The sequence below is a fragment of the Oncorhynchus kisutch genome, unplaced genomic scaffold (assembly GCF_002021735.2).
Source record: "Oncorhynchus kisutch isolate 150728-3 unplaced genomic scaffold, Okis_V2 scaffold2398, whole genome shotgun sequence".
NCBI lineage: Eukaryota > Metazoa > Chordata > Actinopteri > Salmoniformes > Salmonidae > Oncorhynchus > Oncorhynchus kisutch.
In genome coordinates this window covers 10,263-30,605 of record NW_022264343.1, presented here as the reverse complement: position 1 = coordinate 30,605, position 20,343 = coordinate 10,263, and the positions used below count along the sequence as shown (strand labels likewise).

Genomic DNA, 20,343 nt, shown 5'->3' with positions numbered 1-20,343 from the left:
TGAGGCAGAGAGTGGGTGATAAATTATTCCTATAGAAGCTTGAAGGGTGCATTCAGAATGCAACGCTTCGGCCTTGCACTATTAAACCAGTGTCAGTGTTACAAAAACATTAAAAAGAGCACTGATAGTTCTGTGTTGCAAATGCAGCTCAGGCTACAGTATGGTTGGAGGGCACAGGCTTCACAGGCCCGACAAGAGGAAACTAAAAGCATTTCACACCATCAAGCAGCAACACATAACAGGCAGTCACACAACTCACAATTGTTTCTTCTTCTTTTTTTTTTACTTTAAGAAGGAAAAGTTATTCTGAAAAGAGCTTTAGCAAAAAAACCCTACGAGAGCGGTGCAGCGACTAAAACCAACCTAAGTGCACACCTCTTTCTGAAAAGGACGGCTTCTCTCAAGGGAAATAGTCATATCTAAAACAAACATTGGAATCTGTCCTGCGTACATTCCACTTTCGTAACAACTGCCCGCTCCAGCAACAATCTTTTACAATGTACGTACACTGGCATGCAAAAATATCCAACCAATCGGAATCCTTGTGTTGCTCTCCAATTGGACTCTGATGGACACTGAAGAGGTATATAAAGTGACATCACTGAATGCATGTCCTCTTCTCCTTCCTTCCTTCCTTCTTTAATCTGTGCCAAATCCAACTTGAAAAACACAAGACTTTAGCCAGGAGTTGACATATCGTAGGCTACACCTAACCTGATAAGGACAGATGATAATGGGACCATGACGTGCTATCCTGTTTCATAAATATACTGTCTTTTACAGTGGTCATTTATAAACCCCCCCCCCCTTTCACATAATCAGGTTTCAAAGACTAGCTACCTACTCTAAAAGCTCCACTCGTTAAACTCTGCCACCCCCCTGCTACATCATGAGGAGATGCATTGCAACATACAATCAGAAAGAGAGCCATGGGCATGGGAGTGATATCTAGCATAGTCAGAAAGAGAGCCATGGGCATGGGAGTGATATCTAGCATAGTCAGAAAGAGAGCCATGGAGTGAAGTGATATCTAGCATAGTCAGAAAGAGAAGCCATGGGCATGGGAGGGAGTGATCTAGCATAGATTCAGAAGAGAGCCATGGGCATGGGAGTGAATATCTAGCATAGTCAGAAAGAGAGCCATGGGAGTGATATCTAACATACAGTCAGAAAGAGAGCCATGGGAGTGATATCTAACATACAGTCAGAAAGAGAGCCATGGGAGTGATATCTAACATACAGTCAGAAAGAGAGCCATGGGAGTGATATCTAGCATACAGTCAGAAAGAGAGCCATGGGAGTGATATCTAACATACAGTCAGAAAGAGAGCCATGGGAGTGATATCTAACATACAGTCAGGAAAGAGAGCCATGGGAGTGATATCTATTGTTCCCTGAATCAAACAAAGGAAACAGTTGTTTTTTCCCCTTCCATAAGATAAGTATGTATCTGTCTTTAGATCTGTATATATACAATGCATTGTGTGTTGTGTGTTATACATATGTACATATATAGTATCTGTTTTTCTTCCATCTGACAAGTTAGAATCGTGAGGTTAGTTTGTGTCGTTACATTCAGTTTTAATGATGAGAATGTAGATGATAAATCAAAAAGAGGTATCCAAAAGGAAAGCAATGGGGATTATAGGACTTTAACAGATTGACCTTCGGCCTCTGAGCATCTCTAGTTTCAAAATAATGAAAGAGAAGAGACGAGGAAACCGAGCTCCAGATATAGATGAAGATATTTTCTCTCTCGTGACTTCAGGATCAAACGAGATCCCAAAATGAATTCTAGAATGTGAATTAGTGTTCCTTTCACTCCCAATCACCTCCTTCTCTCTTTATCTCTGGCTCCGGGGAGGGACTGAATGAGAGACCCGTCTTAAAAAGTCCCCAGAACAAGAAAAAAAAAGAAGCTATGACACGTCCACTATGTGCTACATGCCGTGTGAGGGATAAAAGTGGAAATAACAGAGGAAAAAGCACATGGAGCATCAAGAGGGCAAAATGTAGAGGAACTAACAACGCCATGGAGGCTGTCAAGCTTTACATGGATTTATATTCTGAGGTATCCTGCGTTGTAAGGTTTATTTTTTGAAGTTGTTGCACACCAACACCATACAATGACAATAGACGAGACAATGAAACAAATCAATTCCTTTCCCCGTGAAATTGGCATTCTATTTTTTACAATCCTTGCTGTTTATAAAGCACTGAAAGAAAATAGGTATTTGGCTGAAATCGTGTGGTAATTAGTTAACAAAAGGCTGTATAAAGAAGAGCTAAGTCAAAGTGGTCAAAGTCTGGCTTTCAAGAATGGATATCATATCCCTCTTTGGCCAGAGTAGAGAGTAAGTATTGGGTTCACACACAGACGGTCGGCAGATCTCTTTTCTTAGTACTGATCTACGAATGTACATGACTGGAAATTCTTCTTCAACTGTAAAACAGGGTTCATCATATTCGCCACATGTTCTTTACCAGAGCTGCTCTAAAACACCCGGCAGGTGTCCCTCTGACATCTGGTTGATCTGTGGTCCTAAGTCAGAGCTGCTCTAGAAGTCTGAACTAAAACACCTGGCAGATGTCCCTCTGACATCTGGTTGATCTGTGGTCCTAAGTCAGAGCTGCTCTAGAAGTCTGAACTAAAACACCTGGCAGATGTCCCTCTGACATCTGGTTGATCTGTGGTCCTGAGTCAGAGCTGCTCTAGAAGTCTGAACTAAAACACCTGGCAGGTGTCCCTCTGACATCTGGTTGAACTGTGGTCCTGAGTCAGAGCTGCTCTAGAAGTCTGAACTAAAACACCTGGCAGGTGTCCCTCTGACATCTGGTTGAACTGTGGTCCTGAGTCAGAGCTGCTCTAAAACACCTGGCAGGTGTCCCTCTGACATCTGGTTGAACTGTGGTCCTGAGTCAGAGCTGCTCTAAAACACCTGGCAGGTGTCCCTCTGACATCTGGTTGAACTGTGGTCCTGAGTCAGAGCTGCTCTAGAAGTCTGAACTAAAACACCTGGCAGGTGTCCCTCTGACATCTGGTTGAACTGTGGTCCTGAGTCAGAGCTGCTCTAGAAGTCTGAACTAAAACACCTGGCAGGTGTCCCTCTGACATCTGGTTGATCTGTGGTCCTGAGTCAGAGCTGCTCTAGAAGTCTGAACTAAAACACCTGGCAGGTGTCCCTCTGACATCTGGTTGAACTGTGGTCCTGAGTCAGAGCTGCTCTAAAACACCTGGCAGGTGTCCCTCTGACATCTGGTTGAACTGTGGTCCTGAGTCAGAGCTGCTCTAGAAGTCTGAACTAAAACACCTGGCAGATGTCCCTCTGACATCTGGTTGATCTGTGGTCCTAAGTCAGAGCTGCTCTAGAAGTCTGAACTAAAACACCTGGCAGGTGTCCCTCTGACATCTGGTTGAACTGTGGTCCTGAGTCAGAGCTGCTCTAGAAGTCTGAACTAAAACACCTGGCAGGTGTCCCTCTGACATCTGGTTGAACTGTGGTCCTGAGTCAGAGCTGCTCTAGAAGTCTGAACTAAAACACCTGGCAGGTGTCCCTCTGACATCTGGTTGATCTGTGGTCCTGAGTCAGAGCTGCTCTAGAAGTCTGAACTAAAACACCTGGCAGGTGTCCCTCTGACATCTGGTTGATCTGTGGTCCTGAGTCAGAGCTGCTCTAGAAGTCTGAACTAAAACACCTGGCAGGTGTCCCTCTGACATCTGGTTGATCTGTGGTCCTGAGTCAGAGCTGCTCTAGAAGTCTGAACTAAAACACCTGGCAGGTGTCCCTCTGACATCTGGTTGAACTGTGGTCCTGAGTCAGAGCTGCTCTAGAAGTCTGAACTAAAACACCTGGCAGGTGTCCCTCTGACATCTGGTTGAACTGTGGTCCTGAGTCAGAGCTGCTCTTCAGTCAAACCCTTTTAATACACTGCTGCAGTATCTGATAGTATCTCCACACGACGACGACGACAAACCAGAACCAAAGAATACAGAAGAATACAGAAGGCTTGTGGTTGTCAAAGAAACCAGCGTTGAAACAAAACGGACGGTTCGAAAGCTAGAAACACGGCAGGCATTATCAACTTCAACTAGAAATTCACAAACAAATTATATGTTTTTTTTGTTTTTCATAGAAACCCCGAAATGTTACAAGTGAAGGGGTTACCCCCCCATCTTCCCGACCACCGCTTCCCGACCCCCTTTCCAATAGTCAAGCATATGGACGGTTCATCACTACCCAATTGACCCTCATCCCTGTAACGTCACTCGCAACCAACAAAATACCAAACGTTCTTGTCAATCTGTACAGAAAGCCCTTGAGCCTATACTACCCCACCCCATATACCCTCCCCAACAGTCTTCCACCAGGCAAGCTGAGGTAGCAGAAACCAGAGACATCATCTGGCGCACTATTCCCTACAAAGTGCACTACTTTTGACCAGGGCCCCTCTAAGTCAAGCAGACAGGCAGAGAAGCCAGAACAGTCACCGAAGCAATAGACACGCACCCAATCCAAAACCAGCGAGAGAGAGAAAGAGAAGGACCTTTGCGTCACTATGCATTGTGGTGAAGCAGTAATCACCTTGTGAAGGATTCAATAGGACAGTAGGGGAGAGGGGAAAAGACTGAGATGGCAGACATATTCAGACCATCCATAAAAAGCTTTAAAACGTATTGGCAGATGGCATCATTTCTGAGGAGACATCTTGCATCCTTTACATTGGGATACAGGTGGGGGAAACAGGTGTTAAGTAACAAACAACTGTTCAAACACATCTACAATCTCACATTGTTTTACAGGGAACTGTACTGATATGAGACATCGTGGGCCAATTACAGGCCTCACCAGTTTTGGGAACCAGGGGAGGAAGGAATAACGGACATCGGGAGAAACACTTTGAAAGAAGAGCGAGAGAGAGAGAGAGAGACGTCGACCATTTCCTTGAGAAAAGGTTAATAAAACAGAAGAGACACACCTCCGCCTGAGAATGATGTTGCTGCTCCATTGTTATAGCAACATGCAAGGACACCCCATTCCAAGACAAGCTTCTGCCAAAGAACACTGAGAGTTTGATTAGCTTTCCTTCTAATTGTTTCTCCATACCTTTGCTTGGTATGTTTTTATGTTTGCAAGACTCCCTACAACCCCTAGTCCAGATATATCTGACTGTAGCAAGACTCCCTACAACACCTAGTCCAGATATATCTGACTGCAGCAAGACTCCCTACAACCCCTAGTCCAGATATATCTGACTGTAGAAAGACTCCCTACAACCCCTAGTCCAGATATATCTGACTGTAGAAAGACTCCCTACAACCCCTAGTCCAGATATATCTGACTGTAGCAAGACTCCCTACAACCCCTAGTCCAGATATATCTGACTGTAGAAAGACTCCCTACAACCCCTAGTCCAGATATATCTGACTGTAGAAAGACTCCCTACAACCCCTAGTCCAGATATATCTGACTGTAGCAAGACACTCTACAACCCCTAGTCCAGATATATCTGACTGTAGCAAGACACTCTACAACCCCTAGTCCAGATATATCTGACTGTAGCAAGACACTCTACAACCCCTAGTCCAGATATATCTGACTGCAGCAAGACTCCCTACAACCCCTAGTCCAGATATATCTGACTGTAGCAAGACACTCTACAACCCCTAGTCCAGATATATCTGACTGTAGCAAGACACTCTACAACCCCTAGTCCAGATATATCTGACTGTAGCAAGACACTCTACAACCCCAAGTCCAGATATATCTGACTGTAGCAAGACACTCTACAACCCCTAGTCCAGATATATCTGACTGTAGCAAGACACTCTACAACCCCTAGTCCAGATATATCTGACTGTAGCAAGACACTCTACAACCCCTAGTCCAGATATATCTGACTGCAGCAAGACTCCCTACAACCCCTAGTCCAGATATATCTGACTGTAGCAAGACACTCTACAACCCCTAGTCCAGATATATCTGACTGTAGCAAGACACTCTACAACCCCTAGTCCAGATATATCTGACTGTAGCAAGACACTCTACAACCCCTAGTCCAGATATATCTGACTGTAGCAAGACACTCTACAACCCCTAGTCCAGATATATCTGACTGTAGCAAGACACTCTACAACCCCTAGTCCAGATATATCTGACTGTAGCAAGACACTCTACAACCCCTAGTCCAGATATATCTGACTGTAGCAAGACACTCTACAACCCCTAGTCCAGATATATCTGACTGTAGCAAGACACTCTACAACCCCTAGTCCAGATATATCTGACTGTAGCAAGACTCCCTACAACACCTAGTCCAGATATATCTGACTGCAGCAAGACTCCCTACAACCCCTAGTCCAGATATATCTGACTGTAGCAAGACTCCCTACAACCCCTAGTCCAGATATATCTGACTGTAGAAAGACTCCCTACAACCCCTAGTCCAGATATATCTGACTGTAGAAAGACTCCCTACAACCCCTAGTCCAGATATATCTGACTGTAGCAAGACACTCTACAACCCCTAGTCCAGATATATCTGACTGTAGCAAGACACTCTACAACCCCTAGTCCAGATATATCTGACTGTAGCAAGACACTCTACAACCCCTAGTCCAGATATATCTGACTGCAGCAAGACTCCCTACAACCCCTAGTCCAGATATATCTGACTGTAGCAAGACACTCTACAACCCCTAGTCCAGATATATCTGACTGTAGCAAGACACTCTACAACCCCTAGTCCAGATATATCTGACTGTAGCAAGACACTCTACAACCCCAAGTCCAGATATATCTGACTGTAGCAAGACACTCTACAACCCCTAGTCCAGATATATCTGACTGTAGCAAGACACTCTACAACCCCTAGTCCAGATATATCTGACTGTAGCAAGACACTCTACAACCCCTAGTCCAGATATATCTGACTGCAGCAAGACTCCCTACAACCCCTAGTCCAGATATATCTGACTGTAGCAAAACACTCTACAACCCCTAGTCCAGATATATCTGACTGTAGCAAGACACTCTACAACCCCTAGTCCAGATATATCTGACTGTAGCAAGACACTCTACAACCCCTAGTCCAGATATATCTGACTGTAGCAAGACACTCTACAACCCCTAGTCCAGATATATCTGACTGCAGCAAGACTCCCTACAACCCCTAGTCCAGATATATCTGACTGTAGCAAGACACTCTACAACCCCTAGTCCAGATATATCTGACTGTAGCAAGACACTCTACAACCCCTAGTCCAGATATATCTGACTGTAGCAAGACACTCTACAACCCCTAGTCCAGATATATCTGACTGCAGCAAGACTCCCTACAACCCCTAGTCCAGATATATCTGACTGTAGCAAGACACTATCTCCCAGTCTGGGGGGGGGGGGGGGGGGGGTTGACGTTTATGAGCAAAACCTCCTCACTAGCATTTTGTAATTAAATAATTTAGGCAAAGTATCCTTGTATTATATGGAGTGATTTTCATTACAGAATTCAAATACTAAAATATATACACTATACTTTTTTGGCTATAGTTTTTATACTACTCCCAATATAGGCCTGATGTGTTGTAAAGATTGAGCTAACGATTAGAGAGGCTGAAAAAGGCATTCCATCTTTCACAGATTGATTCATAATAAAACATAATAGTAATAAATAATCCATAATTAGACTGTGAGGTTGAGATTCTCATTCATTTCAATTACTTTCAAGTATACAACTAACATCTGCGATACAAGCAAATGTAGAAAATCACACTACACTTTATTAAGTACGACTGAACATTACATTAATATTAAGTTTAAGGTTTTTAAAAACGCCTTATTTAGTTTTCGGATTGTGCCATCTCATCTCAACATTTGACAGTTTTCTAGGTTTGCACACTTTCATGTTTGTTAGTCGAATGTCCACGGAAAGAAACAATATGTATTTGAAATATCATACTTCTACAGTCCCAATATCCTAAACTGGATTGCAGCCATTTTGCCAGACTAAAACAAATGGTTACTGTAGCACAGGAAGAACCCTGCTGCTTTCCTATCCAGCCTCCCTTCGCAGTAAAACACAACATTATGGACACACAAGCCTCATAAAACTACAGAATGTAATAGGTGGTGTTCTGACTGTCAGATTGGAGCGGGAGAGATGGAGGCTCCTTCGCCGGACGTGTCACAGACTCCATGTTGAACCGTTTCAACTGCCAGTGGTGTGAAATGTAGAAAGATAACACAGAGGTAAGACGGTTATCTGTGATAGTTCCTGTTTCAAAGTGTTGTTTGGGGGTAGCTGGGAATTGGTATGATTGCAAGCAGCTCAACCTCATTCCAGACGGAAGGTGTGCCTCACTTTTAAATTCCAACCAACGTTTCTCTCTTCAACAAAACCAAAGCACTGTTTGCTTCAAAATGTTTCACATATCAAACAGAAAAGCCCTCAAGTTGCAGTTAGTTGGCGGGTGGTACTTGCGCCTTGACAAATGCTGAGACTTTTACAACATTTAAAAAACAAACTTGGTGTAGAAAAAGGATACATTTGACAAAATACTATATTTTTGCCATTCTTGAAATTTGCCAAATTAAATAAAAATAGCAAATTACGCAAAGAGGCAGGGGAACGTCACTACACAAAGTCACCACTACACAAACAAATCAGAAACAGAGCCAGAGTTAAAGACAGGTTCTTGGTGGTGAGGGTTGGGGCCAGTGTTATAGGGGCCCACTGAGCCGGACTGGACTGGAGAAAGATACGAAGCAAAGGGGGCTGTTTGGACAGAATAAGGGAGGCAGAGCCTTCACAAGCCAAGTTACAAGCCTGATATTTTTCCTGGCCTCAGGAGTGTCACACCCACCAGGTTCTATAAAGGACACGGCAAAGGTTTATAATTGTACATGTAACCCACCCACACGAAGTGGATACCTGATGAAGAGTGTGTGTGTGCGTGAGTCAATACATATAGAAATGTATGCGACTATATATGGGGTGTAGTTACAGTATGTATGGGGTGTAGTTACAGAGTGTATGGGGTGTAGTTACAGTATGTATGGTGTGTAGTTACAGTATGTATGGGGTGTAGTTACAGTATGTATGGGGTGTAGTTACAGTATGTATGGGGTGTAGTTACAGTATGTATGGTGTGTAGTTACAGTATGTATGGGGTGTAGTTACAGCATGTATGGTGTGTAGTTACAGTATGTATGGGGTCTAGTTACAGAGTGTATGGGGTGTAGTTACAGAGTGTATGGGGTGTAGTTACAGTATGTATGGGGTGTAGTTACAGTATATATGGGGTGTAGTTACAGTATGTATGGTGTGTAGTTACAGTATATATGGGGTGTAGTTGCAGTATGTATGGGGTGTAGTTACAGTATGCATGGGGTGTAGTTACAGAGTGTATGGGGTGTAGTTACAGTATATATGGGGTGTAGTTGCAGTATATATGGGGTGTAGTTGCAGTATATATGGGGTGTAGTTACAGTATGTATGGGGTGTAGTTACAGTATGTATGGGGTGTAGTTACAGTATGTATGGGGTGTAGTTACAGTATGTATGGTGTGTAGTTACAGTATGTATGGGGTGTAGTTACAGCATGTATGGTGTGTAGTTACAGTATGTATGGGGTCTAGTTACAGAGTGTATGGGGTGTAGTTACAGAGTGTATGGGGTGTAGTTACAGTATGTATGGGGTGTAGTTACAGTATATATGGGGTGTAGTTACAGTATGTATGGTGTGTAGTTACAGTATATATGGGGTGTAGTTGCAGTATGTATGGGGTGTAGTTACAGTATGCATGGGGTGTAGTTACAGAGTGTATGGGGTGTAGTTACAGTATATATGGGGTGTAGTTGCAGTATATATGGGGTGTAGTTGCAGTATATATGGGTGTAGTTGCAGTATGTATGGGGTGTAGTTACAGTATGCATGGTGTGTAGTTACAGTATGTATGGTGTGCAGTTACAGTGTGCATGGTGTGTAGTTACAGTATATATGGGGTGTAGTTACAGTATATATGGGGTGTAGTTGCAGTATGTATGGGGTGTAGTTACAGTATGTGTGGTGTGTAGTTACAGTATATATGGGGTGTAGTTACAGTATATATGGGGTGTAGTTGCAGTATGTATGGGGTGTAGTTACAGTATGCATGGTGTGTAGTTACAGTATGTATGGTGTGCAGTTACAGTGTGCATGGTGTGTAGTTACAGTATATATGGGGTGTAGTTACAGTATATATGGGGTGTAGTTGCAGTATGTATGGGGTGTAGTTACAGTATGTGTGGTGTGTAGTTACAGTATATATGGGGTGTAGTTACAGTATATATGGGGTGTAGTTGCAGTATGTATGGGGTGTAGTTACAGTATGCATGGTGTGTAGTTACAGTATGCATGGTGTGTAGTTACAGTATATATGGGGTGCAGTTACAGTATGCATGGTGTGTAGTTACAGTATATATGGGGTGTAGTTACAGTATATATGGGGTGTAGTTGCAGTATGTATGGGGTGTAGTTACAGTATGCATGGTGTGTAGTTACAGTATGTATGGTGTGCAGTTACAGTATGTATGGTGTGTAGTTACAGTATGTATGGTGTGCAGTTACAGTATATATGGGGTGTAGTTGCAGTATGTATGGGGTGTAGTTACAGTATGCATGGTGTGTAGTTACAGTATGTATGGTGTGCAGTTACAGTGTGCATGGTGTGTAGTTGCAGTATGTATGGTGTGCAGTTACAGTATATATGGGGTGTAGTTGCAGTATGTATGGGGTGTAGTTACAGTATGCATGGTGTGTAGTTACAGTATGTATGGTGTGCAGTTACAGTGTGCATGGTGTGTAGTTGCAGTATGTATGGTGTGCAGTTACAGTATGTATGGTGTGTAGTTACAGTATGTATGGTGTGTAGTTACAGTATATATGGGGTGTAGTTGCAGTATGTATGGGGTGTAGTTACAGTATGCATGGTGTGTAGTTACAGTATGTATGGTGTGCAGTTACAGTGTGCATGGTGTGTAGTTGCAGTATGTATGGTGTGCAGTTACAGTGTGCATGGTGTGTAGTTGCAGTATGTATGGTGTGCAGTTACAGTATATATGGGGTGTAGTTGCAGTATGTATGGGGTGTAGTTACAGTATATATGGGGTGTAGTTGCAGTATGTATGGGGTGTAGTTACAGTATGCATGGTGTGTAGTTACAGTATGTATGGTGTGCAGTTACAGTATGTATGGTGTGTAGTTACAGTATGTATGGTGTGCAGTTACAGTATATATGGGGTGTAGTTGCAGTATGTATGGGGTGTAGTTACAGTATGCATGGTGTGTAGTTACAGTATGTATGGTGTGCAGTTACAGTGTGCATGGTGTGTAGTTGCAGTATGTATGGTGTGCAGTTACAGTATATATGGGGTGTAGTTGCAGTATGTATGGGGTGTAGTTACAGTATGCATGGTGTGTAGTTACAGTATGTATGGTGTGCAGTTACAGTGTGCATGGTGTGTAGTTGCAGTATGTATGGTGTGCAGTTACAGTATGTATGGTGTGTAGTTACAGTATGTATGGTGTGTAGTTACAGTATATATGGGGTGTAGTTGCAGTATGTATGGGGTGTAGTTACAGTATGTATGGTGTGCAGTTACAGTGTGCATGGTGTGTAGTTGCAGTATGTATGGTGTGCAGTTACAGTGTGCATGGTGTGTAGTTGCAGTATGTATGGTGTGCAGTTACAGTATGTATGGTGTGTAGTTACAGTATGCATGGGGTGCAGTTACAGTATGCATGGTGTGTAGTTACAGTATGTATGGTGTGCAGTTACAGTATGTATGGTGTGCAGTTACAGTATATATGGGGTGTAGTTGCAGTATGTATGGGGTGTAGTTACAGTATGTATGGTGTGTAGTTACAGTATGTATGGTGTGTAGTTACAGTATGTATGGTGTGTAGTTACAGAGCGTATGGGGTGTAGTTACAGTATATATGGGGTGTAGTTACAGTATGTATGGGGTGTAGTTACAGTATGCATGGTGTGTAGTTACAGTATGTATGGTGTGCAGTTACAGTGTGCATGGTGTGTGCTTCCAAGGCTGAGTGTGCTAGTTAATACAGTAGTGTTGCATTCAGAAAGACCTGGGTTCGGTTTAGTAGCTATAAGAATGTATATTTTCTTTAAAAATTAAGAAAACATGAAAAAAACACCATATAATAATAACAATAATAATTTAAAAAGTGCTTCCGTCAGTCCCATCTAAGACATCTGGAAACACAAGAAAGTGTACTAAAAGAGTACTAAAACACTTTTACTTTAATAAAAGTCCTGATTTGTGTTGCTAGTTAGTGTACAATCAGCTGCTTTGAAGTGGGTGGACCTGAGGCGTCATGACAACAGGATATGCAGCATGGAGGAATAATCAACAACACTTCATAACAACAAGCAAAATGGCAATTCACAGAAGTCTGTTTAGATTTTTTCTTGAAAGGTATCACGTGCCACTCAAGAGACAAAAATGGCACGTCACATGGTATCTAGAAATTGAGGTTAGTTCTGTTCTGCATTTCTTTTTTTTTCTCTCCATGTTTGTTTACAATCTCACATCAGAATGAAAAGAAATCCATTGATTTACCTGAAGATGTAAAACAGTAAATTAAATATATATTCATATGTATATAGCTATTTTCATTTATATAAAAAGGTACAATGATTTGTTTTGGAATGCAGTTTAAAACAAGTTAATAATAATAATAATAATAATAATAAGACAGTAGATTCAGAAGGTTAACATTTCCACCTGTCTGACACATTCTCCCCTCTAGGTCTCCGACCGACTGTGTCTCTGTCTCATAAGCTGTCCGTCACATTCTCCCCTCTAGGTCTCTGACCGACTGTGTCTCTGTCTCATCTCTGTAATAAACTCAAATCCCCATGAAGAAGTTTAACCTGGAGTGATGTTACAGTAAAGAAAACGAACTAGACTAATAAGCTGTCCGTCACATACTCCTAGCTCCTCTTGTAAAAGACAAGAACAAAAGAAAAAGGAGGAGGGGCCTATATTTCCCAGAGTATCAACTATCCCTTCTTTCTTTCAGGCTTCCCTGAGAGGGATACAAGTGCAGGTTGAGGTACAGCACTTGGACACAGCTGAGCCAGGTCAATATATAATATAGGTGTTGTATACATTTAATCTAATACAGGTAGTTAAGTCTGCGTCATCGTCATCCTCCGACTGACTAATATTGCTGCCCCTCCCGTCAACTTTATCCTGAGAGGTACAATACTGAAGGCTACAGATACCCACGGCAGAAAAACGCTAGTCAAATACAAGCAGACGATGGAGAAAGAAATTAAACAGTCTGTTCTCCCCCCCAAAAAAACCTGACATTGTCATTGGGTTTTTTTCAGATATTTTTTTTGTGTGTGGGGAGATTAATGTCAGTTTATTACATTCATTATCTGTGTGTATATAAATAATTAGAAGTGTGAAACCTCTCTGTAAAAGAGGCGAGACTCAGTCGTGTTAAGGAGGAGGACTTTTTCAGACAGGGGGATCCGTTAACCCAAGTGGCATAACTAAACAACTGAACCCCAAAAATATTCATACAAACATGAAATAAAGCCCAAATGGCAATGCACCTCAGTAGATTAGATACGACTGATGAAGGGGGAAGGGGGGATACCTAGTCAGTTGTACAACTGAATGCCTTCAACTGAAATGTGTCTTCTGCATTTAACCCAACCCCTCTGAATCAGAGAGGTACGGGGGGCTGCCATAATCAACATCCTCATCCTCGGGAACCACTAGCATGTTCTTTTTTGATTGCCCAATGATAAATACATAGATTTATAGTTTTCATAAATAATGTATGTGGAAATTCTTGGCCCTTCAGGAATCCCGTCTCAGGGGTTTCAGGATCTACCTAAGTGCTGAATGTAGGAATCCTCTCAAGGGTTTCAGGATCTACCTAAGTGCTGAATGTAGGAATCACCTCAAGGGTTTCAGGACCTATCTAAGTGCTGAATGTAGGAATTTAGACACGCATCTCAGTCAGTGCTACATGTAAATACCAATTGTACAGGTTATACACATTTCCCACTAGCATCATTTTTCATGCTCACATGCATAACGTGACAGAAGCGCTAAGGGGCACATTTTTGTCATACTTTAGGAGAAAAACAAAGTTTAAAACACAATTCCACACTATATTTAAGTAGTGTTTTTTCTTGTCAAATCGCATTCACATCTAAGCTAAATTAATTAGTAATCATGCTTTGAAAGGTAAAAGGCTACACAATAAGTGCTTTACTCATAACTTAAGTAAAAATATCAATCTCATATAAGTCATTGCTGGACTATATTTGGTCTTCTGATTGGATGGGACAAGTAACCAATTAGACACTTGAAATACTCTGCCTTGTCTAAGTGTTGAATGCATTTCATGCATGACCCCTGACCTTGTGTTCCTACAGAGGTCATCATAAAGGGATTACATTGTTCCCATCGGCTACGCATAACTGCCAATCAAACCATGGGAGGGAGGGAGGGTCGAAGTCCAAGACCAATCTATCAGAACAGGGCAAGGTAAGATTGTTCATTAGGGGTTTGAATATAATTATAACAATTATATACCAATTATTCACTAATTTAGAATACACTAGAGCATGAATCGCTTGGTACGACACTCATAAAGTAGTCTATACTTTGCAGATGTAAGCTCCTATCTAAGAATTCCCAAATCACCCGGAACGGATTGGTGCCATTTTGGAGAAGAAAATAAAATACAAAATGAAATAAATACAATGTACAGGACATTTGAAGGAGTGAATGTTCATTTCATCAGTGTTGACATGACGGAGATGTTTTCTAAGTACAATTTGATGAATAATCTCACAGACTGGGTGAGCACCAGGCAGTGTTTAGAGCGAACAGCAACGTTTACTACAGCAGAGCAAGAGAGGGCTTTAAAAACATTTTAAAAAACATGTTTATTTTTATTTTTCCTTTGTCTTTTTTTTTGCCCCCAACACACAAAAAAAACGAGAGCATCTTTTTCTAAAAACATTTTCTCAGAAGGATGGTTTTTTTCTTTCCCCTGACAAAACATGACGACAGATAAGATAGTTCCCGCCTGGTTTGGCAGGAGGGCTGCGGGGCAGGAACCAGATATGACAACTACACTACACGAAATCTGACAAATTCAAGCATCAACCAGGGTACTGAGGAGGTAATAGAGAAGAAACAGAATATGTTTAGGTCCAAGCTGCAGCTCTCTGAAAGTCTTTCAGACACTAAAGCTTTTTTTTCTCTCTTTTTGCTTTCTGGCCACCCCTTACCCTCCTCTAATCACCTCTCTTCCTCCCATCCAAACCCATCCCCATCTCTCTGAAAAGAGCTACAATATCTTCCTCTCTCTCACGCGGTAAAAAGAAAAAAGGTGCTATTTTCAGACGTTTAATTTCCGAACTTCTCCTCACACCCTCTTCACTGTTTTAGTTTGTGTTACCTTCTTCATGATTCACCGCAGTCTACAGGGCGTGGCACTGCTAAGCCACACCCACCTAGCCGGGCTGTAAGCTCCGCCCCCCGTCAGAAGTGGCAGAGTGAGAGAAGTCATGTCCTGCCCTTCACTTTTAGGTCCTGCAGGATAAAGGAAACACGTCCGTGTTTTAGAATCATGGCTTCGTCAAGAGATTCCCGTCTCAGGTACCCTGAGTTAAAAATGAGGAACAAAATCATCCAGAAATGCGGATTGGCTTTAAGTTCAGTGTCATAATAATTTATATTATATTATCCCCTAATCCCTCCCAACCGAACACATCCCCTCTCACTGTTAAATGCCCCCCCCCCCAGTATAAATGCACATTGTCGTAATAAACTGCCTTTGAAACTACCTTTGAACATTTTAAAACCACATGGGAGTGAGAGGAGCCATTTCAAAACTCATCAACTAAGAAGCTTTTACTTAGTTAGAATTCTAAAACAGAAAACTTTATGAAATGTTTAGTGTTTAGAGACAGTAAGGCTGGTAAAACCTTCGCTCAGTACAGGATAATATATATATATTGTAGCAGCAATGTTTCCACTTCCTGGTCTTGGAGAGCTACAATGCATGTGGTTATCACTCCATGTGATGTCATAGTGTTAGGAGAACCCTGCCCACTAATTAGCTGAGCGCATATGCATGAGGTCGTTGGTTGGAATGAAAACCAGAGATGGCTACAGCTCCCTAGGATCGGGATTGGGAACAGATTCACTTGTTGCAGGTGCTTGAGGTAGAAGTTGCGCTCAACCACTGAACTAGGATCAGATCACCAAGCCCCAATCCAAACCTTAGCAATAAGGGGATAAAAAAAGACATCTGACTATGGACCAGTGGTTAGAGGCAACATTTACCTACCACCGTTGAGGTTGAGGAGCTCTCTCCAGGAGAGCAGCAGAGATATAAAATTGCCCCTACATGCTGATCTCAGGTCAGTTTTGAGGTTTCCCCCCTAATTGTTAAGGCAGGGTAAACTGATCCTAGATCTGTGGCTACGGGTAACTTGTACCTGGAGCGCAGTTGGCCGGGGATTATGACAGACCTTAAGTGCATGATGCTAGGACAGCAATGCCGAGGTAACCTGGTCTGTCACCACTGGGTGGCGCCGGTGAGCGCCAGACTGAAAGTGTAGTGCAAAAGAAAGCCAAACAAAAGAAGATAAAACAAACAAAAAAAACATTCAAAATATTCTAAAAGTTAGTAGTTATTTACTAAAACTTACGAACATGCATCCCTGATTGACTATTTTGTGTCTTTACCTTAAAAAGGACACGGCCAATGTTGCTTTCGTTCACTTTTAAAGAGTAGCAGAATATCGAAGGAGGAAAGAAAGTTTTGCGTTTGTTAAAGAGAAATGGCTACCTGGCGATAGAAATAATGCGGTTTTGATTCAGCTTCCTGGTGAGAGAGCTTCCTGTGACGTTACTAGTTTTAGAGTTGGTTCAAAACATAGGAGACAGTTCACTTACCAATTGGTACTAGTACTTAAATGAGAGAGGGGGGGACCATAATAGTTTGTTCAAAAGGGTTCATTTTTAACCCCCTCAAATTTTTCCCAAAGTTGAGATATTCCGCAGCCCAGACTGCATTTAAAAGCAATGCAGGGTCAGTGTATCAAGTTCAGAATAGGGGGAGTTCGGGTTTTGGGGGGGATAATCAACATGCTTTACAAACTGTAATTAATAACTGTCACGTCACTAGTGGCTTTTGACGCATTTGTTTCGCCGCTTGATATAAAAGCTAAACAAATGTGCAGTGTCAAAACGACAACCGCAGAACCAGCCGATTGGTTTAGTTTTAATCTCCAGCTTGTTTTAGAATCCTCCTCATATCCCTGCGCTTGTGCTCACCCAGATACTGCAACAGTAAATTGGCACAAATAAAGCTCCATTTGTTTCCAATTACTTTAGTCTTAATGTTAAGATGTTTTTATACATATATAAGGAAAGGGAGGATTCGTCGTCATCGTTGTTTCTCAGTTAATCTTCAAATTCCATTTTCATTTTTTGCTCGTGGTTCAGATCGGCGGCCTCCGGTGGCGCAACCTCTCGCGGCGTCGCGGTTGGTGTAGTCTCTGACTCGGCGGCGGAATCCTGTCCTCCCATCCTCAAGGTCAATTTGAGCTTCTTCTTAGGAGGATTCTTCAGTGTGCCCAGTCGCTCCTTCACCTTGTACTCCAGTGTGCTGTGAGGGATCCCGTACATGTTCTGGGCCTTGGATACGCTCATCTTCCCGCCCATCACCATGCCGATGGCCTCTTCTAAGATCTGGCTGTTGTACTGCCGGTAGCGCCCCCTCTTCTTCCTGGGCTGCTTAGAGCAGGGGTCGCCCTCGGGGTCGGAGGTCGGGTATGGTTGCCCGGAGGTCCCCTGATCCACGTCGGAGTTCCAGTAGTCTGCTGCCCCATCCAGAAAACCTCCCAGGCTGCCTCTCAGGCTACCGGCACGCCGGTTCTGCTTGGGCAGGATGACCCTCAGCTTCCTGCTCAAAGCATTCTCCACCCCACCGTGGCCCCCGGCGCCCAACACCATGGCCCCGTACCCGTACAGGTCTGAGGCGTGGGAGTCCCATGACAGGTCCATGCCCCTCACCTGGGGGATCTTCAGGTCCACGGGCGGGGAGTGGTGGCCTCCCGGCTCCCTCTTCACCACCACCTCATGGTGGGTCTTGGTGGAGCCATGGTGGTGGCGGAGGCCACCTCCGGAGGAGCTCTTGGAGGAGAACGCCCCGTGGTGGTGGTTGTCCAAGAACAGAGGCAGGTCTTGGAGGTCTGAGAGGATGGCGCTGGCCTGCTTCAGCCTCAGCAGGCTGTCCAGTTGGTGGTGGTGGGTTTTACCACTGGAGGAACCCCACGGAGAGCCGTCCCGTGCCAGGAGGGGGTGGGGCTCCACGTGGTTCCCTTTGTTCCCGTGGTTGAGAAGCCCCGCCGCCTCCAGACTAGCCAATGAGAGAGCCGGAGGCTGGCCGAGGAGGCGGTGCTTCTGGCTGAGGAGCTCCTCCTTTATAAGAAGCGAATGGGCCAATGGGGGCTTGAGGGGGGCGGAACTGACGTAGCTGTCCCTCAGCCCGTCCTGTAAGCTTCTCGGCAGCATGTCATCGTCCTCCACGTCCCGAAAGGAGCGCTCAACTCTCAGGGCACGCCTGATTGGAGGGAAAAGAGAAGAGAGGGGTGTTAACTTGGAAGTACTCAAATCAGTCGAATTGTAATGAACCAAAAACGACACGTTAAAATTACACTACTCTACACTGCTGACTGTTAATGCCAACAAACAAAAAGTACCACTTGGTTTTTAAAGAATATTACCTTGTGTTTTTAAAGTTGAACTTTCTTCCATAATATGTCATTGCTTAGGGGTTTTTTTTTCAGCAAAACTCTTCGGCAGTAAACGTGTAACAGTAAACGTGTAACAGTAAACATGTAACAGTAAACATGTAACAGTAAACATGTAACAGTAAACATGTAACAGTAAACGTGAAACAGTGAACGTGAAACAGTGAACGTGAAACAGTGAACGTGAAACAGTAAACGTGTAACAGTAAACGTGGAACCGTAAACATGGAACCGTAAACATGGAACATCTAAATGATAAATTCATCTCCCACACTTTAAAGGGGCAATCTGCAGTTGCTACATCCATTTCTGGACTCCTGAATTAGAGGTACCCACTGATTCTTGAAGAATATCATTTATAAAATGCCTCATCAGGATAATTGTACCCCATCAAACCCAAAATGTAAGCTTGTAATACTAAATCAATAAATAAATGTAAACAAACACTACATGGCCTCGAAACATGCATAAAATGATAAGTCTGATATCATGGATGGTCAGTCCGTGCATCTATACAGATGTAGGACCTTAATTTGATCACTCTTTTTTTGCAGAGAATTTTTCTGCAAATATACAGTGCTTTCGGGAAGTATAATAAACTGAAATATCACATTTACATAAGTATTCAGTCCCTTTACTCAGTACTTTGTTGAAGCACCTTTGGCAGCGATTACAGCCTTGAGTCTTCTTGGGTATGACGCTACAATCTTGGCACACCTGTATTTGGGGAGTTTCTCCCATTCTTCTCTGCAGATCCTCTCAAGATCTGTCAGGTTGGATGGGGTGTGTCACTGCACAGCCATTTTCAGGTCTCTCCAGAGATGTTTGATTGGGTTCAAGTCCGGGCTCTGGCTGGGCCACTCAAGGACATTCAGAGACTTGTCCCAAAGCCACTCCTGCATTGTCTTGGCTGTCTGCTTAGGGTCATTGTCCTGTTGGTAGGTGAACCAACCACCCCAGTCTGAGGTCCTGGGTGCTCTGGAGCAGGTTTTCATCAAGGATCTCTCTGTACTTTGCTCCGTTCATCTTTCCCTCGATCCTGACTAGTCTCCTAGTTCCTGCTGCTGAAAAACATCCACACAGCATGCCACCACCATGCTTCACCGTAGGGATGGTGCTAGGTTTCCTCTGGGTGTGACGCTTGGCATTCAGGCCAAAGAGTTCAATCTTGGTTCCATCAGACTGGAGAATCTTGTTTCTCATGGTCTGAGAGTGCTTTAGGTGCCTTTTGGCAAACTCCAAGCAGGCTGTCATGTGCCTTTTACGGAGGAGTGGCTTCTGTCTGGCCACTCTACCATAAAGGCCTGATTGGTGGAGTGCTGCATAGATGGTTGTCCTTCTGGAAGGTTTCCCCATCTCCACAGGGGAACTCTGGAGCTCTGTCAGAGTGACCATCGGGTTCTTGGTCACCTCCCTGACCAAGGTCCTTCTCCCCCGATTGCTCAGTTTTAGTGATCTTAGTGGTTCCAAACTTCTTCCA

General features: G+C 43.3%; 1 protein-coding gene across 1 annotated transcript; it reads right to left on the bottom strand.

Moving 5' to 3' along the window:
• Window positions 1-14,971: 14,971 nt before the first annotated feature.
• On the bottom strand, window positions 14,972-18,768 carry LOC116370012 (ligand-dependent corepressor-like; the record flags this gene model as incomplete). Its single annotated transcript, XM_031819648.1, has 1 exon — window positions 14,972-18,768. A coding segment is annotated over one exon (1,257 nt), but the record flags the coding sequence as incomplete, so codon positions are not given.
• Window positions 18,769-20,343: the final 1,575 nt, after the last annotated feature.